This window comes from Canis aureus, chromosome 18, assembly GCF_053574225.1.
Source record: "Canis aureus isolate CA01 chromosome 18, VMU_Caureus_v.1.0, whole genome shotgun sequence".
NCBI lineage: Eukaryota > Metazoa > Chordata > Mammalia > Carnivora > Canidae > Canis > Canis aureus.
The window spans coordinates 5,084,998-5,110,634 of NC_135628.1; the positions used below are offsets into that span (position 1 = coordinate 5,084,998).

General features: G+C 44.2%; 1 protein-coding gene across 9 annotated transcripts in view; it reads right to left on the minus strand.

The window, feature by feature from the left end:
• ST7 (suppression of tumorigenicity 7) overlaps window positions 1-25,150 on the minus strand; it is a 241,643-nt gene extending 216,493 nt beyond the window's left edge. For 2 of the 9 annotated variants that reach the window (XM_077856026.1, XM_077856018.1), the window contains exon 1: window positions 24,920-25,150. In XM_077856026.1, coding sequence (XP_077712152.1) covers window positions 24,920-25,070 — 151 coding nt within the window. In that variant the 5' untranslated portion in view covers window positions 25,071-25,150. Of the gene's footprint in view, window positions 1-23,228; window positions 23,432-24,919 lie in introns of those variants that run through there. The other 7 variants (XR_013356384.1, XM_077856019.1, XM_077856021.1 and 4 more) reach the window with 7 other exon arrangements.
• Window positions 25,151-25,637: the final 487 nt, after the last annotated feature.

Below are 25,637 nucleotides of genomic sequence, written 5' to 3' on the forward strand. Positions count from 1 at the left end.
AAACAATCACTAACCTCCCCATGCCTAAAGACAACACACACTCGCACACGCACACACACACACACGCGCGCGCGCTTTCAATTTTTTGTCAAGGATCAGACACATAAGGAAAACTTCTAACAGAATGGTGACAAAAACAACAAACAAGACACTTTACCAAATTTTTATGTTTATATTTTATGTAAGAATACATAAATATATATAAGTATATATATGAAATATACATACATATTTGTATATAAAAGTACATATAAGCATATATAAATATGCATATTTATATATTTATAGATATGTTTAGGGGGCAAAACAGAATGCTATTTTTATTTTTTTATTTTTTTATTTTTTTATTTTTTTTCAGATGCTATTTTTAAATAGGGGGGTGATAGAACTATACACTTCAATGGATGAATTTCTCAGTCTATAAATGATACCTCAATAAAGATAGTGAGGCCATGACTTCAACTCCCAGGATGCACCTGATGAGCATCCTGAGGAGAGCTACAAAAAGCTAGTCCCTAGCTGTATGTGTCTACTGAGCACCTGAAACGTGGCCAATCCAAGCTGAGAGGTGCTACAAATATAAAACACAGACCGAATTTCTTAGTACAAAAAAATATACTGTAATTATCTCAGTAATTTTGTATACTCAACACATGTTGAAATGACAATATTTGGGATATATTTGGGTTACATAAAACACATTAAAACTAATTTCATCTATTTCTTTTTACTTTTTTAATGTGTCTTCTGGAAAAATTTCAAATTTCATATGTGGCTCAAGTGTGGTTTATATATTATATCTCTATTGGATGGCACCACACTAGTTCTATGTTCACTGAAGACAAAGAGTCTGTCTAAATAATGTTGTGTCTTCCAGGGAGCCTGAAGCATAGGAGACCCTCAGTAAGTATTTGCTAAATAAATAAGTAATGAATGTTTTCACAGCAGTAGTTTCAACCATGTCATTTTGAGAGTGCCTTCTGGAAGTGCATCCATCCTGAGGAAGGCAGACAGGTCAGGTAACCTGAATTGCCTATTCTTGCCTTTCGTTGATTATTTGAAAGTATTTTTGGTATGCCTTAGAGGTCACGACTTACCCCCTCATACGTTAGTTTAGTACAACGATCATTTTAATCACTAGCCTCAATTATTTCAGTAGCTGTGGTCACAGAGATTTCTAAAACTAAGAAATGCAGAAATCTACTGCCTTATCTTTTAAAGCCTGCCCTCTAGTGCTCATATTATTAGAATACATTTGTCCACAAAGATCATTTGCTTTACAGTAAAACTTAAACTTAACTATGAAATCTGCACACAACAATATGTTACAACACTCAGAAAAATAGAGTAAAAACCAAATGTTGCAGATAGCTAAAGTACTGGCCCCAAGTGAACCAGTTTAATGAAAGGAAGTCGAAGAGAAAACACCCTTCAATCTCATTTTTTAAAATATCAGCAAACACTCCATTTTTATTAAAGCGGACAAACTCAACCTAACTTCCCACCAATATCACTTCCAATTATACCCACTCAAATAAACACTCTTCCAGACTGATCAAAGTAACTCGAAGTTGGGACATGGGCTGATTCAGGAAAATACTTAGGAGTCCGCCTATAGAATTATAAAAATGTCTCGAGCACTTTGGATTTTTATAGGTCAGAACAGGGGTTAAATATCCCTAAACTAGCAAAGGGGTAAAATAATGCATAGTATTAGGACTGGCTAGGAAGTTTCTGGGAAATAAGAAAAGAGGAGCGTGGTCATGGTAGGCGATTCCTAGTACCAGATAGAGCCTGACTCCAGAAGTGGGAACACGAGGAGCCCCTGGGTGACAGGCTTCCTGGGAGGTTGTTCGAGAGAGCAGTAGTAAGGTCAGTAATGAATCTGCAGAACTGAGTGCCAAGAGCAGTCTTAGGGGAAATAATATGTACGACGTTCAAGGCGGTGGTGCCCAGTCAAGAACCCAAAGCAGAGGCCAATTTTCAGTGACAAGAATAGAACACCCGAGGAGGAGCAGTTTTCTGGCCGCAGCCTTGAGCAGCCAGGCCAGTGATGCCACAGCAAGTCCAAAGGCCTGGGGAGGGTGCATGACAGGATGCACGTTCTCAGTGAGTCACTCCTGCCCATGGCCTCCTATACCTCAAGCGTATCCCAGCTTCACGGGGACTTCCCTAGGACCCAGCTAGATGCCCAGGGATGAAAAATATCCACAAATACCAAACCCATTTACCTGGCTGCACATCAAACATGCGACCACTCATTTATAGCTTATAGCCCTTCTTTGAGGTGACTATGAGGATAATGAAGAGGAATTCTCTAGGACACTGAACTCCAAATAATACATTTGTTCACTTTGCAAGAAGAGAAGGCCTAGACTCAGAATCTTATATAAATTCCTGGGCAGTGGCTTACGTCCTGCTGAATAATCAGGGACTTGAAAGGAGTGATACTAAAGGATTGGTGGCTAGGAAGTTGAAAGATCAGAGACTGTGGATGGACCGACCATTTGAAAGGGCTTGGAGGATGAGAATGCACACACACAAATTCTCAGGAAAAGGCTCAACTGAAGAAGCAGTTCTTAATCATCCTCAGTCTCCTTTGTTGGTTCCTCCCTTTCTTTCCAACCTCTTGGAGTTGGAAGGCCCCAGAACTCAATCTAGAGCTGCTTCTCTTCTCTATCTATACTGTCTTTGAGTAACCTTATCTAATCTTATGGCTTTTAATACTACCTATAGATTGTGTCCAAAAGCTAGGTCTATCGCCAAACTCAAATACCCAACTATCCACCTGACATCTCCATTTGAATGTCTGAGTATCTTCAACTTAACATACCCAAAGCTAGTCTTCCCCAAAACCTGCTCCTTCTTCCCTTCAAACTAGACTTCTCCATTTCACTTGATGCCAACTGGGACGGGTACATGGATGCTCTCTAAAAAGAATCTGATATTTAGTAATAATTTTCTTAAAAATTGAAATAGCTAGAATTCATTCCTTCTGACAGTGGCATCTGAGAAAACTATCCATTAGTTCCTGCTACCTAGATCTGTGGCGATGCTGTGGCTTTTGTCTTTTCTGAAATCTAACTCACCTTTTCATTTGATTCTGAAAATTTTCACTTTTCCTTACATTGGCAAGGATTAGTTGCTATTGCTTGCAACTAAAACCCCTTATACCCTGTATAACCACTAGCTTTCAGCTCACTGACTCTTCTACTACCACTGACTCCCAATTTGCCACCAAACTCTGTCCTCTATCCTCCTTTCCACTTAGAGTTAGGATGAAGAAGCAGTCCATTAAAATACACTCGAATCACACATGCCCAGAAATGTTCTGTATGTTATCTGAGAAATTCTAAAGATTAAAATGATCTTTCACAGAAGTATTTGGTCCCAAATTGATTATGTTCAGCTATTCATGGAAAACATGAATAATAATAATGGGTAGGAAGTCTGTCAGAGGACATTCCCTGCAGCTCATCTAAAATAGCCTTACTCCACAAATTCTGATAATCCCTTCCTTTGATCCCACATGATCTCCATAGCAGCTAACCTCAGTCTAACACAATTAATTATTCACGATTTCATGAAAGGAAAGGACCACGTCTTCTCATCTCTACACCTCATGTCAGGCAGCCTCGATAAATGTTGAATTTTATCAGAAAGTAGTAATACATAAAAAGCTTCACATTTTTAAAACAATCACCATACTTCACATGATATGCCCTCTATGTTGAACATGTTGTCGATTATCCACTACTAATAGATCTAAATATGAACTCTTGGCTAAGTCTTCCTACCATATTCAAAAATCAAGATGGGAATATACACGAACCTACAAAGTGCTTTATTACGTTGATATTTCTAACTAATTCATTAATTAGCTTAGGTCATATTTTGTGCATATCTTAAAAATAAGAATACCATGTTTACTCACATTCTTCATATCCCATCTTTTTTAAACAATGTCTTCTATTTAAACTTGACAATTACATGAATAAACAGAATGATCCACAAGAATTTCCCAATAATTTCTGCTCCTACCCCCTAGTTTAACCTTAAAATGTCTAATAGGTTGAACATATATGTCTCAAAGGTAACAGAATGTGTTTTTCCTCCAAATAATGTATCTTTCCTTTATAAAGGAAAGCCTCACAAAGGCATAGGCAAGCACCATCTAGTGGCAAAAAGAAGTACTCCAGAAAAAACAGTTAACATTGACAGATCAAAAATTAAATTAACTACCGAAATCTAAATCATGGACATTTGTTGTTCAGGAATCAATTTTGTTAAAATGTTTAATAACCATGTGGAGATTAAAAATAAGGCTAGTTTTAAGATAAAGATTCACAGTAAACGTCATTGGGACAGTGTAGGTTCAGCTGTTTACCTAAACTCTTGAGTGAACGTCCTCAGCTTGGGGTACAAAGAAGTAAGCAAACACCTGCATGGAGCACACCCACTCTGCTAAGCACCGGGCACATTCACATATGCTGCATCTTACTGAACCCCCACAACAACTCAGTAGACAGGCCATGAAAATTCCCACTGTACTAATAAGGAAAGTGAACCTCAGATACTAAGCAACTTCCCTTAAGTCATACAAACATCAAGTGACGGAGTCACCTCCCCACCCACAGCTCATCTATCACTCGGTGCTTGGGGAAAATAAAGTCCTACAACATGTCAACCGACCGGGCCTTACTTTAGGTCACACATAACTGGCTCCAACATGGGCTGCTGACGATCCCTTAGACAATCCCCTAGACTTCAGAATTAATCCGACTGCTACCTAAAGAGGCCAGAGCCTGTCTTAGTCCTGAACGTACTCAAGTGTATCAGAAGGACCACGGACTTAGGTGTCAGGCCTGCGTCTGAGCTGGCGGGAGCACACTGGTATCACCGAGCGCCTCTTATGCAGCAAAGCCCGGGACTGGGGCTGGGGCTGGGGCTGGGACGCAAATGTGCTGGGGAAGAAACACCTGCTCTCACAGAGCCTACAGTCCTGCCCTGAGTAACTGTCCGTCTAGTGGAGGACTGACATGCTAATGTAGCCTCTTGGCTCACTGGGAGAGACTACCGGACCCATAACCTGGTTTGGGGCAAAAAGGAGGAGTTTCTTAGAAACTGTTTTAACTGTGTAAAGAAAGGCCTTCACAGATAGGCCTTTACATATTACTCACCCCAACTTTCAACATTTTCTTCTCTTTGTCCCTCTTTCCTCTCTCTCTCTCTCTCACACACACACACACACACACACACACACGCAGCTAAGATGAATATGTGCAAACTGGAGCATGTACTAGAACTTCCACCTTCTCGAAGACAGGCCCTTTACAACACAGTTTAATTCTTCAAGTCCTTACATCTTCGCCCATTTAAGAACTGAAGGATTTAGGGACGCTTGGGTGGCACGGTCATTTGCGCATCCAACCCCTGGTTTTGGCTCAGGTCATGATCTCAAGGTACGGGATCAAGGCCCAGAGCTCCAGGCCTCCATGCTCAGTATGTAGCCTGCTTGAGTTTCTCTCTCCCTCTCTCTCTGCCCCTCCCCCTGCTCATTTGCACGTTCCCGGAGCTCTCATTCAGTAAAATAAATAAATAAATAACTCTTTAAAAAAAAATAACTGGAGAATTTAACAAGTAGATGATGGCACAACTTAATGAAAAAGGATAAGACTTTGAAGCCAGGTCTATTGAAATTCCAAGTCTGCAGTAACTAACAGATTATTTGGATTTTTTTTTTTTTTAAATAAGGGTGGGGAGGGAACGCTTTTTTTTTTTTTTTTTAAAGATTGTATTTATCCATGATCCATGAGAGACACACAGAGAGGCAGAGACACAGGCAGAGGGAGAAGCAGGCTCCATGCAGGGAGCCCGACATGGGACTCGATCCCAGGTCTCCAGGATCAGGCCCTGGGCTGAAGGCAGCACTAAACCACTGAGCCACCTGGGCTGCCCAGGAGGGGACACTTAAAGAGGAGTTCACCTCTTCTCTTTTGTCCCTGAATATTTCAGTTCTCAACTCATAAGGAGGGCCAAGCAAGGTGGCCCGGTGATAACACACAGTGGGGAGCAGCACCAGCACAGAGTTCCAGCTGCGGGGTGAAGAGAGCATCTGTGCAAGAGAGCAGCCCCACCTGGGGTGTCAGGGCCCAAGCAGCATAAGAAGGTTGTAAGAACAGGTAGTGACCCCATGTGTGATGCCAGAGCTGAGTAATGTGAGCACGACATCTCCTTAGCAGAAGTGGAGACAGATGCAGAGGCACTAGTGCCGGAGCCCAAAGAGGCCTCTGCGGAGGACTGCTCAGCATGTGGTTTCAGGATCCAAGTGTGTCAGAGCCATAGTGAGGTGAGGAGGGATATTAAGAGACCTTGGTTACATACAGATACATTGAGCAAATAGTAAAAATATTAAGGATAAGGGGACCCAGGTTTCTCACTATCAGTGGAGCAATGAAGGAAAGGAGGAAAACTAAATGAATCTCAGATTAGATTGGAATCTGAGGTATCAACATGAACTCATGATTTCAAGGGAGACAAGGAATACGTAGATATAAAGAAATATACATGTCTATATCTACATATATTCCCTTGCTCTGTCCTCTTGAAAGGACTGGGAGCAGCAATACTCTAATAGCAAAAAGCACACCTTATGCCCAGATCTTGGCTCTAACATTTTACTCCACTAAAAGGAAAGAAAGTTCCTTAGAGAAATTGTCGATTCCAAGGCTGGAGCCGGTAAAGTACAAGTTGTGACCAGAACGTCTTAGAAAGTAATCAAGTCCTCAAAGAATGACAGGGACATGTCAAAAGAATGTAGAAGCCAGTTTGAAGGGGCTTACCTATGCCAAATCTGAGACAGTTGAACCATCAAAATAATAATGAGTAACAAATTATAGCCCCTGAACAAAACAGGAAACCAGGAATCCATACTAGTATCAAGAAATTAAATGAAGGGGCGCCTGTATGGCTCAGTAGGTTAAGTGTCCGACTCTTAGCTCAGCTCAGGTCTTGATCTCGGAGTCATGAGTTTGAGCTCTACAATGGGCTCCACAATTAGCCTACTTAGAGAGAGAGAGAGAGAGAGAGAGAGAGAAAGGAAGAAAAAAGAAAGAAATTCATACATTAGAAGTCTGATGAAGAATTTACATGGTTTCAAGGGACTTCACCAAATACTAACTACAAAACAACAAAGAGTAACTTTACAGTCCTGAATCCCTGCAGATACCAGCTTAATCAAGTTATCAAAATGAGCATCACCACTAACAGGACAAATAAAAATAATATACCACCTGAAAGGATCCAATGTGAAAAACAAAGCATCATTACTGTGATATTCCAGCCAAAGATGCATACACAGCTTGAACTTAATTACCGAGAACCACTGGCCAATTCCAAATTGAAGGGTATCCTACAAAATAACTGGCATATAGGGGCACCTGGGTGGCTCAGTGGTTGAGCGTCTGCCTTTGGCTCAGGTCGTGATCCCGGGGTCCTGGGATCGAGTCCAGCATCGGGTTCCCTGCAGGGAACCTGCTTCTCCCTCTTCCTGTGTCTCTGCCTCTCTGTGTCTCTCATGAATAAATAAACAAAGAACCTTAAAAAAAAAATAACTGGCATATATTCATCAAAAGCATCCAGGATATGAAAATCAAAGACAGACTAAGGAATTATTCCAAACTAAAGAAGACTAGAGAGGCTCAGCAACTAAATGCAATGCATGATTGCAAACCGCAACCTTTTGCTATAAAAAGCACATTACTGGTAACACTGGTGAGACTCAAATAGGGTCTCATAACTAGTTACTGGTTGGTTATTGATTAATTGGTACTGTACTGATTTCTGATTAAATTGATTATCAAAATCAATGTATTTTGATGGTTTTACTCCGGTTATGTAGAACACCCTTGTTTGTAGGAAATACATACTAAAATAAAGGGAATCACATCAACAATGTTCTCTCTAATGGTTCTGGAAGGAGGAAAAAAAAAAAAAAAAAACAAGTAATGGTTCCCTCTTGCTACTAACACCCTAACACCAGAGTATTTATTACATTTTCAACTTCTCTGTAAGTTTGAGATTATTTTCAAGTAAAAATTTTAGTTTAAAAAAAATGAATAAGGGCTGCCAGAGAGGCCTCCATGTACACTGTCAGTTGTTCCGTATGAGCAACATCAAACAGAAGGGCTCGGCTTAGAGAGGAACACATGCCGAGGGGAAGAAGGCCTAGGGTCCTCAGAGTCCATGGGCTCATGGGCCTGGAGGCACCATGGTGTAGGAGTAAGACTCTGGAAGGAAAGGTCAAGCTCCTCAAAAAACAAAGGCCAAGGAGATTAAGGAGTCGATGGAGTATATGGGTTATGAGAGGCGCTTAGAATCTGGGATATTTGGAACCATTTGGATTCAGATCAGCTAGAGGTATCCACCTTGCAGAGGAGTCATCTGGCTTCCACGATAAGAAAAGTAAGGAATTTTTAAGATAATTAAGAATAGGAGCATAGAAACGATGCTGCATGAAGTAAAGTAAGCTCTGAGGACACGTGGAATATTAGGGTCAGTACTGAGTATCAACCTCAGAAGGTTCACTGGAGCTAATGGAAGAGGGCCTAGCATGTTGTTAGGCTTGGATGGATCTATTTTATCTGGCAAGCAACAGGAAAACATGAAGGGATTTAAAAGCAAAATTCCAGTATGCAGAACAGATTAGGAGAGATTAGAGGCAGAGAGATCGTTTGGGAGACTATTATAAGATTATAAAAGCTGAAGTAAAGGCAGAAGCAGAAATTGAAGAGAGATTCGTGAGGCAGGATCTGCCAACTAACCCATATAAAGGAAAGCACAGATGAAGATTACTAAGTGTCTTGAAAGTGGTGGGATCTTTAAGAAAAACTGAGCTCCGTCGTCCTCGCAAAAAGAAGAGGGGGAGCTGGTGAAGAGAGGGGCTGGTGATCTGCGTCTCAATGGAAAAACATCCAACAGGCCCTTAAGAATGCAAACCTGGAGGTTGGGAGAGGATCAGAAAAGAAATCTACGCCCAATTTACTTATGTCTCTATGAGATTACTCAAGGGTACAGCTTAAGTAAAGTGTCGAAAACAGAACCTTGAGAAAGACTTTTTCTAAGAAAAAAAAAAAAAATGGTCCAAGGAGTCAAAGAAAAATGCCTTAAGGCAGGCCTTCTCCCTTCACCCTCCATGTTTACTTCCCACCTTTCCCACTCTGCCCTCTGGCTTCTAGATCAGCCCATGAGAAACTCCAACGAGGGGCTGAAAGAGTAAGAGGACAACAGGGAGAGGCGTTCTCCGCTAGTTCTCAACGTAGGAGTCCTGCCAGAGTCACAGTCTGGCCGCGTCTCTCAACCAAAGGGCATAGCCTTTCCACAGCTCTCTCTCCAGGTCCCCGAAAGTCATCTCAGACCTGCAGGTCCTTATGGCTCCCTGGTGCTGGTAATGCACTATTTTTTATTACTAATAAAATATCCTTTAGTACTACCTGCCCACATCTTCATAAATAATCCCTTGATTAAATTCTTCTCAACAAACAATCTGACTGTATGATCTGTTCCCTGCTGGGACCTTCAGTGGCATAGTGCGCTGATCTTTGCAAGCAATAATTCTCTCCGTAATAAATATCAAAGCATTTCATTTCCCCCACTCAAAAATCCTCACACAAAGTTGTAGTCAACAGCCTTTTCTAGGATCCACCCGGTCCATTCCACCTTTGGTCTCCTCTGTTGCCTTTCAAGATACCGGATTCTAAGACCTCAGAAATGGGATTCATCCTCACTAATCCTGTGGAAACTGGTGCCTCCAGGGAAAAAGGAGCTCTGAAGACATCAGAAGAGCTTACACTGCAGTCAGGAAGCAGCCTCTCCCTTCCCTGGCAAGGGACACATTGTTCCACACACACTGGCCCAGCATTCCTGACCTATTGTTTCTCTCGTTGAAGACTGCCAATGGCCGAGTTAGCCTACCTGTTTTACCAGAGAACGTGAGGCTGGCCAGAAGGAGACGAGGAATGACTCAGCTAAACTCCTGGCACCTCTCCCTGCTTATTGGACAGGATAAAATTTATTGATGCTGAGGAATGTAGCAAGGTGCCAACCACGAGTCTGTGGAATAGAATCCTGGAATTGCCCACCCACCTACTGAAACTGTGGCTTCAACATTAAAACCCCACCACCATTCAGGGTGTGGTGCCCCAGGCAGCTGCATTCCAGACGAAAATCGCCTCTGAAAGACCAAGCCAAGCAGACATGTTGGCCCTGACTTACCAGCAGTGTGCAGACAGTGCTGCAAAGGAGTTTGTGGGGGGCAAGGAGAGAGATTAACCAAAACTAGGCCATGAAAGTCCTAGAAATCACACTGAAAAGTCAAAGAATTGCATAGAAAAGACCTGAACTTCTGAGTATCAAGTCGTGTAAGAATGTACTATTCCAGCATGAAGGGATGTACCAAACCCCGATAGTGAGGTGGCTTTTCTCCCAGCTGTAAAAGAAACAAATTCCATATACTCTTGTAGAACAGACCTGCCCTGGCAATACGAAGCCCTATCAGTCCCACAGAAACCAGCAGTGCCTCAATGGCTGCTGAACGACACATACAACTGGAAGTGGAGATTAAACTAACAGCATATCATGTGGCACACACCAAAGGAACAAAAATGTTGAAGTCTGGTAACAGCAAGATTTGGTGACAATGTTGCCTGGTAAAGTATGTAATGGAATAACCACTGTGGTAAATTGAATCGTTGGTCAACATTCTTCGTATCTTCCTTGTTTTGGAATTATGATCCACATCTTTGACAGCTGACTTTGTAGCAGCACCTACTAGAATTGACAGAGTATATACTTCCCGACCCTACCACGTTGGGCTTGGCCATGTGACTTTGCTTTGGCCAACAGAAAAGGAGCAGAAGTGGCCATGAGCCAGTTCTCGATATCGCCCACATGAAGTTTTACATACTTCTACCTGTCTTCCTTTCGCTTTTGCCTTTTCCCAGAATGGGTAGCTGGTTTGTCTAAGAGACTGAGAAAAATGGAGCAGACTTGAATCCAACCTTAATCAGACCTGCAGCCAACAGACTAGAGCCCAGAGCCTGGATATCAGGAATCCAGACTAACTCATCTGAGTTGAAACCAACTCACAAATCAATGGGGACAAATGATTACTTACTATTCTAAGCCACTAGTTTTAAAGCATTTCTTTGTTTGTTTCTATTTTATGTAGCATTACTGCAGCACTCTGACCGCTACAACCATCTGCAAAGTAATCTGGCAATATCCAATAAAGTTAGAGATGTTCAGATGGCCAAGAAAGGGACGCTTCCAAGTACATGCCCTAATGAAGAGGTGCTCAGCTCAATCAGATCTACACCTCCTTTTTATAACAAATAATTTTAAATACCCTCTTTCTATACTATAACAAGCTTAACAGATCATCTACTCTCCTGCATAAATTTCCAAAAATAAAAAAAAAATCAATGTAATATCCTAACAGTAACATAAAGGAAAGATGAACAGAACATAACGTATATAACTGGGGCCAGACCTAAGATGATACAGGCAAGCGGCCTTGGGTGTGTAATTTAAGGAAGCAAAGTCCTACAAGTGCTAAAGCTGTGCTTGCAGGACCGTGACAGTGAGTATATATCCTTAAATTCTGCACCTAGGCACCTCACTTGCCTCACCCCAGGCCCAGTCCTGTTTAAAATAGTTCAACTGTATTCAGAATGCAAAGTTTTCATGAATTTGGTGGAAGACTTCACGAAGTAGACAGATACTCGTACTCCTACAAAGCATCACCAAAAAGGCAAAATCTACCAAGGCAGTCTGATGCAAGAGTGCTGTATTAGTGACCCAGACACTACAAACTGTATTGCCACTGGGGTCATGAGTTTCCAAAATGGTTAACAATTTTTGGTGAAGTTCTGAACAAAGTAAAGTCTTTTGTCAATTTACATGGTAATTTGAATTCTAAAAACAAGAGCATATACTGTAACTATTAGAAATATATTTTAGGATTAAATGTAGAATGAACACTCTGGAGTCACATAATTATAAACAGATTTTTTTTTTTCCTATATGAATACCTACGGGAGATATCTAAAAGTTATGTGGGGCACAAGCAAACACACACATTGCGGGTCATCAAGCATCCTTGTCCTCATCCTTTTAATATTAGCCAACCATGGTGAAACTAAAAAGGTCCCCCACAAATGTCCAAACTTCCCCTATTGGGTCCCATTACCATTAATAATCCCTTCCCTGGGGAAATCAGACACAAGTGCAAAGAGGCCCAATGCAGCATTCGCTGTCCATTCATAATGTAATGTATATGCCTTGGTACATTCATACAATGGAATACCATGCAATTAAAATAAATGTGCTACAGGGGCACTTGCAGTACTTGGGTGGCTCAGCTGGTTAAGCTTCCGACTCTTTTTTTTTTTTTTTTTTTTTTTTTATGATAGTCACAGAGAGAGAGAGAGAGGCGCAGAGACACAGGCAGAGGGAGAAGCAGGCTCCATGCACCGGGAGCCCGATGTGGGATTCGATCCCGGGTCTCCAGGATCGTGCCCTGGGCCAAAGGCAGGCGCCAAACCGCTGCACCACCCAGGGATCCCAGCTTCCAACTCTTGATATCAGCTCAGGTATTGATCTCAGGGTGGTGAGTGTGGGTGTGGAGCCTACTTACTAACTAACTAACTAAATAAATATAAATGAACCACAGCTACAACATGTAAAAATTTCTTAAGTGTAATGTCAGATAACAGAAACAACTTACTGAAAAGTATGTCCAGTACCCTTGGTTATTATCTTACTACTTATTTTTGTAAATATTTTCAAGTCACAAAATTGCTATATATTGTTTATGAATACATTAAATAAAACAGACAAGATGACCACATCTTGGTCATATTTCCATTCCTCCACACCCTCCCCACTTTTCTAGTTGCCTGGTCAATGACCAAAAGAGATTTCTATAAAGCTAAATATTAATAGTATTCACATATCAATAGCATATTTTTAATGAAATATAATGTTTTATTGAGATAATAAACTGAGACTGCAACAAAGGAGGGTAATCCTTGTATAATATAACTATCTTAATGTCTAAATATTTTTACATCTCCCTTAGTTTTTGCAGGTATTATAAACAGAAGAATACATATTAAAAAGGCCTTTGTGTGGGCAGCCTTGGGTGGCTCAGCAGTTTAGCACTGCCTTCGGCCTGGGGCGTGATCCTGGAGACCCGGGATCGAGTCCCAAATGGGGCTTCCTGCGTGGAGCCTGTTCTCCCTCTGCCTGTCTCGCTCTCTGTGTCTTCATGAATGAATGAATGAATGAATGAATGAATGAATAAATAAATAAACCTTTGTGTTCTACTTCTAAGTCATGTTTATTCCTCAAGAGTAAGCTAGACATGAAACAAGGGGGAGCCATAATGCTCCAGACTCAGTAGGGAAAAGCCCTTACCAGTGCCCTCTGCTACACGACTCGGTTTCCCTGGCTAGTTCCAGCCTGCTAATCTCTACACTTAATATCATTTAAGTTTTCCCTTGGGACTGAGCAATAATAAACCTCTGTTCGTTCTTAGCTGGGAAGTTTTGGTGCAAGCTTTGAATTTAGATTTCCTCCCACTTGAACATTAACATGTCTTAGTTTTAAGTATCTTACTTGCTTTCGCAGTCACATAGATTCTCATGGGTAAAACTAAAAATGCTCATTTTTAAGAATTATAGTTCTTTTCACTGTCCTTTAAAATCTACCAGAAATTATTACATTATTTTCTGTAGGTAAGCAAAAAAACAAAACTGTTTGTAAAAACCAATCATTTTTAGAAATACTTTTATAACCAAAACCAACTGGGATCCCTGGGTGGCGCAGCGGTTTGGCGCCTGCCTTTGGCCCAGGGCGCGATCCTGGAGACCTGGGATTGAATCCCACGTCGGGCTCCCGGTGCATGGAGCCTGCTTCTCCGTCTGCCTATGTCTCTGCCTCTCTCTCTCTCTGTGTGACTATCATAAATAAATAAAAATTAAAAAAAAAAACAACTATCTGTATATCTTTATTCAAACTTAACTGCCATTGCTTCTATACTTTCCCCTAAGAATTTGATTGTACGAATAATGTACAGAAAAAAAGTTTACTTAGGATAATGATTTTCTCCAACAGATTAAATCTGCTATAAGATTTTTCATATTACATTTTTAGGCTTTTACTGAATGATAATGATAATGTGCATACAACTTCCAGTTTAGAGAAAAAAATAATCAAGAAGCAACTTTCTAATATTTAAAAGTTCTCATTTAGCCTCTCCCACTTCATCTCTCAAATGTAAGGGAGCAACCTAAAACATTCTCTTTGCTAAAAGAGCCAAACAAGGTAGGAAAGACTTGTCTCTCTAAACCATAATGTCAAGTACTCTAAGCCTGAACTGAGAAAAGTACAATTAGTTTTGCTCTATTTGTTTTGTTTTATTTTTTATTTTTTTTTTAATTTTTATTTATTTATGATAGTCACAGAGAGAGAGAGAGAGGCAGAGACACAGGCAGAGGGAGAAGCAGGCTCCATGCACCGGGAGCCCGACGTAGGATTCGATCCTGGGTCTCCAGGATCGCGCCCTGGGCCAAAGGCAGGCGCCAAACCACTGCGCCACCCAGGGATCCCTGTTTTGTTTTGTTTTAAATAAAAGATATCAGTGATGGAGGATAGGCATTCCCCTCCCACAAAACCAGATCACACCAGTTCTTACTATGTGACACTATAGGAATAGAAACATATATCCTGGAAGGACACCAGTTGAGTCAAGTGAGTGCAATAAACACCCAAGAGCATTATTTTATCAGTGCTATTAGTAATACTTGACAAACAGTACCCTCCCAAATAAATGAAAAAGATCAATTTGGTAAAAAAGTAAATTTTATTCTCTCATTCCCAAGAGAAAGCCACTAGAAACTGGAAAGGCTTAACAGAGGGAAGAACTGTAAGCATTCTACTATTACCTACTGCTAATCAATAACACTTACACAATGGTATTACAGTGGACTTCATAACAAAACAAAAAAATCCTCTAACTGTAGATCACACAAAAATCCAGATCCAAACTGCTTAAGAGCCACTTCTTTTTTTAAGACTTTTATGCCTCCGAGTGTTTCAACTGCTTGTGTTATTTTAAGTTGTTTAACTTTTTTATATAAAACACAACAGCAACAACAACAACGGACAGAGAGTCCTTGCTCAGTGACGTGAGAGATTCCTTCAAAGTCTTCTCCAGGCTTGCTCAAATTTTCAAAAAGACTGACCTTAACCAGGATCCTTTATTAGATCTGTAAGTCAATTTAAGAAAAGTTAGACTTCTCCACAAAGTATGCTTATGGCTAAGCACACTTTCAGTTTCCTAAAATTCAGAGAAGAAAAAGTGCCTTCTCAGATAAATGTTGCCTTATTTTGCTGCGAGATTTAGTATTGGAATTAAACAGAGACTCCTCGGGCCACAGCCACAGCTAATATGAAATACTGCTGGATGGGGATCCCTGGGTGGCGCAGCGGTTTGGCGCCTGCCTTTGGCCCAGGGCGCGATCCTGGAGACCAGGGATCGAATCCCACATCGGGCTCCCGGTGCATGGAGCCTGCTTCTCCCTCTGCCTATGTCTCTGCCTCTCTCTTTCTCTCTGTGTGACTATCATAAATAAATAAAAAAGAAAAAAAAAAAGAAAGAAATACTGCTGGAGCTAAATGAGCCTGTCAGCTTCCTGTTTTAGCACAGCAGGTAGTGCAAGAATGCTTGCTATATTTGAATGACTGGTAAGAGCAACACATGAGCAACTGCCCTGCTCCTTTGTAACATCAAAAATGAATTTCATTACACATTCTCTCTCTTCTGGGAAAGTAAAACCTCTTTATAGGTATCTTTACAATGGCATCTCAAATACAATAAGGATGCTAGAAGATACTGTTTCATATTTATAACAAACAGACTGCTCAGTACTGTGTGGTTAGAAACAGTCCAGCAAAGGGCACCTGGGTTGCTCATTCAGTTGAGTGTCTGAGTCTTGATCTCAGCTTGGGTCTTGATCTCAGGGTTGTAAGTTGAAACCCTCTGTTGAAAAAGCCCTGCTTTAAAAAATAAATAAATCCAACAAGCCATTACCCTGCTTAGTACAACTCTTAGATATTCTTTAGAAAGACTATCCAGGATAAATGAGATCCCATTATATATTTTAACTATCATTTCACTGTGAAAGCCTATAGAATACAAACTTCTAGAGAAACAACCTACTGTATAATGCCTTGGGTTTAAATAACAGTTTACAGTCTACAAAGCACTTTCAATTTACCATCTCATATGAAGTTGCATTCCCGTTAAGGAACCAATTTTACCACCAGGCTAGTAAGCCAAAGGCAACTGATCTCAACCACAGAAATATTCATAGAATGCCCAGAGTTGTACTTACTCTAGTCTATTTAGCACTTATAAATACTCCTTAAGTTGTGTTATTTGTCCACTTCCACACTTTGTGTCCATCCCATTTCAGCCCCACATTTAGACAATTACTGAGCGTGCTGACCCATCTGACTAGTTTACATCACACGGTCTCTTCTCCTTAGTGTTTTCCAGTTCTGAATTTCTCCGTTAGTTCCATTCTGGGCAAACTCCTCCTTTAAATCACAAGAACCCTCTTTTTCCTCCATTGTCTTCTAGCTTTTGTCCCAGTTACCTAAGAAGAATCCTTCTATCTCTCTGAGTTTCAGTTTTGAGCCAAACAATAAGCCCAACCTTGAATCCTGGGTATGAGCAACAACCCTCTGAACCTGAGGAGAGAAAAATCTTAGGTGGTGAAATAAAATAAGAAAAGTACCCCTAGTGCCATTAATCTTGGAAAGCCTTAAAAATACTAAAGCATTCACCTTTTCACGTATCATCACTGGGTGATGACCAAATGATGGAAATATGAAGATGAAAATGTCATAACCCCTGCTCTCAAGTTCTTCTGAGTATACTAAGGAAACAGTCCCATCCAAAGCTCTCTACCAAGTTCTCATCCTCATTCATAAATTAGGCTGTTTTCCCATCAAAACATATTTTTAAAATGTGTTCACTTGTATTGTTTCCTTCAATCGGACAACTAGTATCATAACTATAGTTATTTCGTCTTGCTGATTTTCATTCCACATGTGAATTAGAGTATGAGCCATGGTGTTCATGTGGGATGTGAACAGACTTTGACGGGCAAGCCCAGGGAGCCTAACAACCAATGATAAAGCAAGCAACACAGTGCCAGGCTCATGTAAGAACTCATTAAGGGTTGACTCTTCATCCCCTTCCTAGTTCAAATCACAAAATTTACATTCAATCTTGTTTTTAAGATATGACTTTACCATCTATGGCCCTTGTTCATAGGGAGCAAATATACCTGGAAGGATTAATGAACAAGACAATATATTAGAGGATGATAATTGTTCAGCATAGAAAACAAGTGCAGGAACTGGGAGGAATATAGCTGACGTGAGATTGTAGGTCCAAATCACAACTGACAAGAATAATACAACTTCAACCTCCAGGTACCTACCTGTCCTCTCCAAATAAATGAATAAACAAACCAGTGGATGAATGAATTAACTAATGAATGAACACAGTTCAGGGTCAGTGAAATGGACTAGATAACCAAGTACACAATATATGGTTGCTAATATTGTTTATGTGCGCAGGGCTCAGTCCTAAAGGATATCTCATCTAGAGTTCAAAATAAATCTCAGAAATGGAGATTAATGTCCTCATCTTATAAATGATAAAAGTCTCCCAAAGTAATTTGTCCAACGTTACCCAGCAGATGGCAAACTGGGATCTGAATTCAAATATTCTAAATTCAATGCTCCTTTCACCTCATCATAGCTGGTATTTCTTTCTTTTAGCAGATATGCAATACTTTATGGAGAAAGAAACATTCCAATAAAATTGGCAATGTGGCAAATTTCTTTAACGCTGAAACCATTCTCACTTTGGCTTCTCATATAAACTTTGAAATGCTTCTTTAGTTAGTGGAGGGAATATGCAAATATATGAACTGAAAATTGTGCTTAAGTATTTCTAATCACTTCAAATTATACTTCTATGTGTTAAGTTTCATAATGCCTGACAATAGCGCTGTGAAAATTTTCCCAACCAAATCTTTCTTCTATTACCCTATCTTTCCCCACATACAAGAACTTTTCCTGTGTTAGTAGAATCCCGAGTGCTTTCCTTACAGGTAATATAAAGTACCTAACTCTGCAAATCCTATGTCTGAAGTTCCAGGGTATAGTACACAAACTGCCTCCTAATGCGATCAATTTTTTACTTTTGACATTTTTTTATATTAAATTTACTTTACAATATGGACCAGAACGATAGCCTTCCTTATACTCTACCCCTAAAGAAAGGATCAAAATATTTTGGGGGGCACCTGGGTGACTCAGTGGTTGAGCATCTATCTGCCTTTGGCTCAGGGCATGATCCCATATCGGGATCCTTGCAGGGAGCCTGCTTCTCCCTCTGCCTATGTCTCTGCCTCTCTCTCTGTGTCTCTCATGAATAAATAAATAATCTCTCTTAAAAACTTATATATAAATATTTGGAACATCAGTAAACATCTCAGAGTAGTCTTTATAACTTAGGAGTCAGTGAACACAATTCTCCATCTCGTAAGAAATGACTACATGATAGATTCCAAAATCATTTCCTAAAGAACAGTATTACTGCTAGTCACCACAACCAACCGACACAGTTTTTCATTCATCCAATAAATACATAGTAAGAACTAGACCCAAAGAGTCACTGTTCAAGATCCTGGGGATACACACTGAGACAAAACAAGACCCCTACTCCCATGGAGTTTACAGTCACCTGGGGTACAACTATAAGAATGCATAAGCAAACAAACAAGAACTATATTGAACAGTGCTTAGTGCTATGCAGAGAATTCAAATCTGGTGATATTACAGACTTAAACTGGGTCATCAGGGAAAACCTCTCAAAAGAGTGAATTTAAGCAGAGATGTGACTGGTAAGACTATTGTGCAAAAATCAAGTAGGAAAGCATTCTTGGTGGAGGGCACAGCTAATCCAAAAGCCGTAAGGCAGGAACAAGCAAGGTATATTTAAGAATAAGAAAGAACAGGGGCGCCTCAGTAGCTCAGTAGGTTGAGCATCCAACTCCTGATTTCAGCACAGGTCATGATGTCAGGGTCCTGAGATGAGCCCCGTGGGGCTCCAGGCTCAGTTGGCAATCTGCTCCAGATTCACTCTCTCCCTTTCCCTCTGCTACTGCCCCCCCTCACCCTCCCCAGCTGTGCTCACATGCTCTCTCTCTCTCTCTCTCTCTCAAATAAATAAATCTTTAAGAATAAAACTCACAATATGTCTTGGATGGTAGCAACCTCAAAAAAGAATGGTAGAAGTTCAGATAGGAAATGGGTCAGACCATCTCACTCTGTAAGCCAAGGAAATATATCTGGATTTTATTTTCAGTGAGATGGAAAGCCACTGAAGAAAGCCACATAGTGTCTGAAATTAAATTCACTGAATATATATATATATATTCACATATATTAAGTCCACGTATTTGTTTCTATACCCTGCACTCAATGAAATTTATCCCAAGACACTGAAACAGAATCTTAGAGCTAGAAAGAATCTTAAAGAATATAAAGCTATCACTGGGGCAGCCCGGGTGGCTCAGCGGTTTGGCGCCACCGTCAGCCCAGGGCGTGATCCTGGAGACCCAGGATCGAGTCCCATGTCGGCTTCCTGCGTGGAACCTGCTTCTCCCTCTGCCTGTGTGTCTCTCTCTCTGTGCCTCTCATGAATAAATAAAAAAATTAAATAAATAAATAAATAAATAAATAAATAAATAAATAAATAAAGCTATCCCTGTACGTGTACAGAAAATTAGGGCCTAAGAAAAAAGTATCACTTACGTTGCTTCATTAATGGCTGAGACAAATGTCTCCAAAAATACATAAGGGCAACTAAGATGTCTGGGATGTATCCTAAACTCCAAGCTGACGTTAATTAGAAAATTGTCAAAAAAAAAAAAAGAAAATTGTCCTTTCATGTGTTCGCGAACTGGAACACCATGAATTACATGCATGTGACCCATCACAGAATTTAAGTTTTCATGTCAGTTTCCGACCTCGATCTAAAACTGGAAATTTGGAGATCCCTGAGTGGCTCAGCAGTTTAGCCCCTGCCTGTGGCCCAGGGCATGATCCTGGAGACCCGGGATCCAGTCCCACATCGGGCTCCCTGCATGGAGCCTGCTTCTCCCTCTGCCTGTGTCTCTGTCTCTCTCTCTCTCTCTGTGTCTCTCATGAATAAATAAATAAAATCTTTAAAAAAGTAAAAATAAAAATGGAAATTTAAGTAAGGCACTTATCCATCAACCTGTTGGATCAATTGCACTGTTCCAATCCCAACTGACTGGGTACCCCACCATTTGGAGATTCCTTCATCCAGTAAATGGAAAGGAACTGCTACTATGTGCAAGAAATCAAACTGGAAAACAAAGAACTAGAGTTGCAACAAAAATTCATGCAAGGTAAAATCTGCCAAAGTGCCTCTCAGATAAGTGCTCTGAAAGGTGGAGGGAACAGCACTTTGAGCTGAAAGGATCAGCAGGCAGCAGGCAAGCTGGTCCCTGAAGGATGAGTAGGATTTACAGATGGGGAGAACATTCTAGAACAATAGGCACAGGGACAAAAGACCTGAGTAAATTGAGACAAGAAATACAGGGTGTTAAACTTAGAGCAACTATTTCCAATACGAAAATACTCAAAACTGAGCCACACTTAAATGACACTGACGCATCAGGTCAGTAATAGAAGAGTCTTGCGTCTGTATTTACCATCTTAATTAACACGAAAACCTTTTATAATATAAACAAACTTAAGCCTGGGTCAGACTATTACATCTGTTTTCTAAAAAAAGAATTCAATAGGATTTCAAAGATCTTTGAAAGCTTGCTTTTCAGGAAACGTTAAAAGAAATGGAATATCGCTTAGGCGGCCTGGTGCAATAGTTGTAAAGGTGCACATTTTAAGAAAAGGTGTTACCACGCAAAGTGCTTTAAATTCAGCATCCAAAATCTCAGAACATAGAGTACATGAGAAAGTGCTATCCACACTACACTATAAAGTGCTACTGCTTGAAGACTAATCTATTCTACTGTTTTTCTTGAATAATATCCTGCATGACTGCTCCTAGCTACGATGAACTTCCTGCCCTTTTGGAAAAGCATTTTTTTAGGAAATTAATCCACTTGAAAGCTAACAAGCAATAACAGAATTTGGGGTTTTTAAAAATCACGTCAGAAGTTCATTCTATTTTCAGTAAATCACAGAACTACTTCAACATTCTCCTACCCGACTGAAGGACAGAGCATCAAAAAGTCAATTACCAAAGCTAACCAGTAGGTGCTATTTCTAATGCGTTTGTTTTCTCCTTGTCTTTCTGAAAATTCATTTTTCATTGCAAGAATTGGTTGCCTAGGGGACGTTTTCCTTCCTGACGTGGTCTAATATAGAGTACCGTGGAAGTCTCTGACCTTTATCCTTAAATGGCACAGGCTCAATTCAGTGAAGGTCAAGTGACCCCAGATGGCAGGAGTGGGCAAGTCGAACAATGAAACTCAGGCATAAAAGGTATTTTCTTTTTTAAAAAAAAATATCTTACTTATTTATTCATGAGAGACAGAGAGAGAGAGAGAGGCAGAGACCCAGGCAGAGGGAGAAGCAGGCTCCATGCAGGGAGCCCGATGTGGGACTGGATCCAGGGCTCCAGGATCACGCCCTGGGCCCAAGGCAGGCGCTAAACCCTTGAGCCACCCAGGGATCCCCTAGAAGGTATTTTCACTTGGAAAACTATACATGACACAAGAGCAGCAAGGGTATCCTTGTTTTTTAAAGTCCCTTTTTTATTATTATTTTAAATTCCACACGATTCATAGTTCTCTGAATCTGACTGGCACTTCCACAGCTCTGGGACTTTGGGAGGACCACTCTCTGCAGCCCCAACTCAGAACCATGGACTTCCCGTCATCCAACGAGGTTCAGCAGCTCCCACTGCCTTGCCCTGCTCCTCCACTTTGCACTCTCAGAAGCTGTTCCCATGTGGTAAACTCCTCATTTGGCCTGAGTCTTACAAACTTGTGTATCTTTCCCACTACAGTACCTGTCACAACGTCCTATGCAGAGGGAGGCATTCAAGAAATCATTTTTTTAAAAGCAAACTGAGTGAAACACATTTACCAAAAAATAAGATCAAATGAGGTTGTAAATATGAACGTCGTCGTAGTAATCAAGCTATTGAGAAGATCGTGCCAAGCAAGTATCCGAAACATTTTTAGCAGATTCCACAATCGCACAAAGTACAGAGTTGGGCCTGGGCTCCCGGCGGCCTCCCCGCGATGTGTCCTCACCTCTGCCGAGGACGGAGGCCGGTGCTCCCAGCAGCTCCTTAAGAGCAGCTCTAGACTCGGGGGCCTCTCTTGCCTTCACTGCTACAGAAAGAGTGAGCACCCCAGGGCTTAGGTACAGCAAGTATCAGTCCCATTAGAACCCACTTAGATCTTCCTGCAAGGGCCAGTCCCACTAGGAGGGTCCGATGTCCCCATTTCCCCCATCTTCTCACAAAAATAGCGGAGGTAGGTGTCTCCATATGCTTCTCCTTCTACCTTCCTCTATGACTAAAATGTACCTAAAACCACACTGAAAACAGAAGCCCAACATCACTAGGGCAAACCGCCTCGGGCCCCTCCATTCTACATCTGGTGCCACCCGGCCCTCATGGGCGGCACACCTTCATACTCTCTCTCTCTTATAAGCTCAAATGAGCAACAATCCTATACAAATTAACAGAGGTATGTGTGAGATATGCCAGACTTAAAGTTGCCGGGAAAGGATCTTACAGCACTTTCTTCCTTAGAAACTCCCCATTTTCCCTGTAGGACTTCTGCTTCTTGCCTGTTCTGCTCGCGGCATGGTAAGGGGCCACTTGTGGGCAAATGCGTGCGCGCACACACACACACACACACACACACACAGGATTATTCAACCTACTTTTAAACAACGTAGTATACAAAGGTGTGCTCCAAACTACAAATTTTTAAATGTGTACTGAAAAAGAAACGTTCGCAGTTTTAAAACCCTACAACCACATTTTTAGGGAGAAAGAAATCAAATCCACTTACCAATAAGTATACGATTCTCTTACGAGATATAGTCAAATGACTTCTTAAAATCACAGGGCTCGGGACTAGAGGTGTCTTGGGGACAGATTTCCCTAAACCAAGGAAGACGATCAGCCGCTCTAAAAGACAGACAGCAGAGGGCAGCCCAGGTGGCTCAGCCTTGGGCCCAGGGCGTGACCCCGGGGTCCTGGGATCGAGTCCCGCATCGGGCACCCGCATGGAGCCTGCTTCTCCCTCTGCCTGTGGCTCTGCCTCTCTCGCTCTCTCTGTGTGTCTCTCATGAATAAATAAAAATAAAAATTAAACAAAAAGTAAAAAAACAGCAGAAGGCACCGTCTTTGAGAGGAGGACATCCCAAGGCTGAGCAACACCTATGGAAAGGGCCGGATGACTGCAGGGTCCAGAATCCTACCCGCCTCCCAGGGAGACCGGGAAGCGAGTGCAAACATGACCCGAGTTCAGGTTGAGACGCTCAAGACCCCCGAGGCCCGGGCGGTGACAAGCGGGGGGGCCGCCGGGAGGGGGAGACGCGCGAGCAGGGCCGAGCAGGGCCGCGGGGCCAGGGGAGCGAGCGCGCAGCAGGTGGGACCCGCGACGGCGAAACTGCGGCGTTCTTGGTGGATCTAAAGGTCTGACCACCGAGCACCACGAGGTCGCGGGAGCCTTCCCTGCAGACGCACTCGTGCTCGCGGGCCCAGCCGGGCGCCGCTCCCTGGGACCGCCCGGGGCTGCTCTGGCCGGCGTCGGGGCGCGGGAGGGCGCGGGGGGCGCGGGGGGCGCAGGGGCACAGGGGCAGGGGGCAAGGGGCGCGGGGCACAGGAGCAGGGGCAGGGGGCGCAGGGGCAGGGGGCGCGGGGGGCGCAGGGGCGGGGGGCGCAGGGGCGCGGGGCACAGGAGCAGGGGCGGGGGGGCAGGGGGCGCGGGGGGCGCAGGGGCGGGGGGCGCAGGGGCGCGGGGCACAGGAGCAGGGGCAGGGAGCGCGGGGGCGGGGGGCGCAGGGGCGCTGGGGCAAGGGGCGCTGGGGCGCTGGGGCGCGGGAGCACAGGGGCAGGGGGCACAGGGGCGGGGGCCGCAGGGGCGCGGGGAGCAGGGGCAGGGGGCGCGGGGGCGGGGGGCGCTGGGGCGCGGGGGCACAGGGGCAGGGGGCTCAGGGGATGCAGGGGCAGAGGGCGCGGGGGGCGCAGGGGCGGGGGGCGCAGGGGCAGGGGGCGCAGGGGCGGGGACCGCAGGGGCGCGGGGCACAGGAGCAGGGGCAGGGGGCGCGGGGGCGGGGGGCGCAGGGGCGGGCGGCGCGGGGGGTCGCAGAGGCGGGGGGGGCGCAAGGGCCGGGGCCGCGGGGGCGGGGTCAGCGGGGTCAGCGGGGTCGCGCCCAGCCCCGCCGCGCGTCCGAGTCCCGCGGGTCCCTGTGGCCCCGACAGCCCGGCCGCGAGCGCCGCCGCCCGGGGAGGCCGCGGGGTCCGACCGCACTGGGGGCGGGGGCGGGGCGGGGGCGCCTGGCGGCGAGGCGAGTGCGCGGCTTGGCTCCACCTCCGCGGTCGCGGCCCCCCCCGGCCCCCCGCCCGCCCGCCCCGCCCCGCCCCCGCCCCGAGCGCCCCCCCGCGGCCCCGAGCGCGCGGCCCCGGGACTTGCAGGAACTTTCGGGGCCGGCGGGGGGAGGGGCGGGGCGGGGGCGGGGGCGGGGGCGGCCGTACCCGAGCTCCAGTTGTCGTTGATCCTCAGGGGCACGCGCAGGACGTAGACGAGGAAGAGCACGAGGAAGAACCACACGGTCCACAGGTACGTCCAGGACCAGACTATGCAGGACTTGAGCTGCTCCAGCAAGCCCGCGCCCGCTTCAGCCATTTTCCAGCGCCGCCCTCCGCCGCCGCGGGCTCGGCGTGCGCCGCGATGATTCACCGGCCCCGGCGCCGCCGCCCCCCGCCCCCGCCCCCGCCCCCGCCCCCGCCCCCCGCGGCCCGGGCGCCCCCGGAGCCAGCCCCGGCCGGGCACGCGGGCGCGGCCTCCCTCCCGCGGCGCCCCGCCCTGCTGCGGCCCCGTCCCGGTCCCGGTCCCGGTCACGGTCACGGTCACGGTCACGTGGCCCTGCCCCTCGTCCCAGCCCGTGTGCGCTGCTTGTGCCAATATCGGAGACGCGGGCACGCCCGGCGCAGTCCTAGTGCCCGTGCGAGGAGGCCGGCCACCCGCCGGCCCCGCGGAACCCCGCGGAACCCCTTCCGCAGCCCCCTCTGTGCACGGGGAAACTGAGGCACACGGGGCCACCTGCCAGGCACTGCCCCAGCTGCGCGTGACCCCGCGGAACCCCTTCCGCAGCCCCCTCTGTGCACGGGGAAACTGAGGCACACGGGGCCACCTGCCAGGCACTGCCCCAGCTGCGCGTGACCCCGCGGAACCCCTTCCACAGCCCCGTTC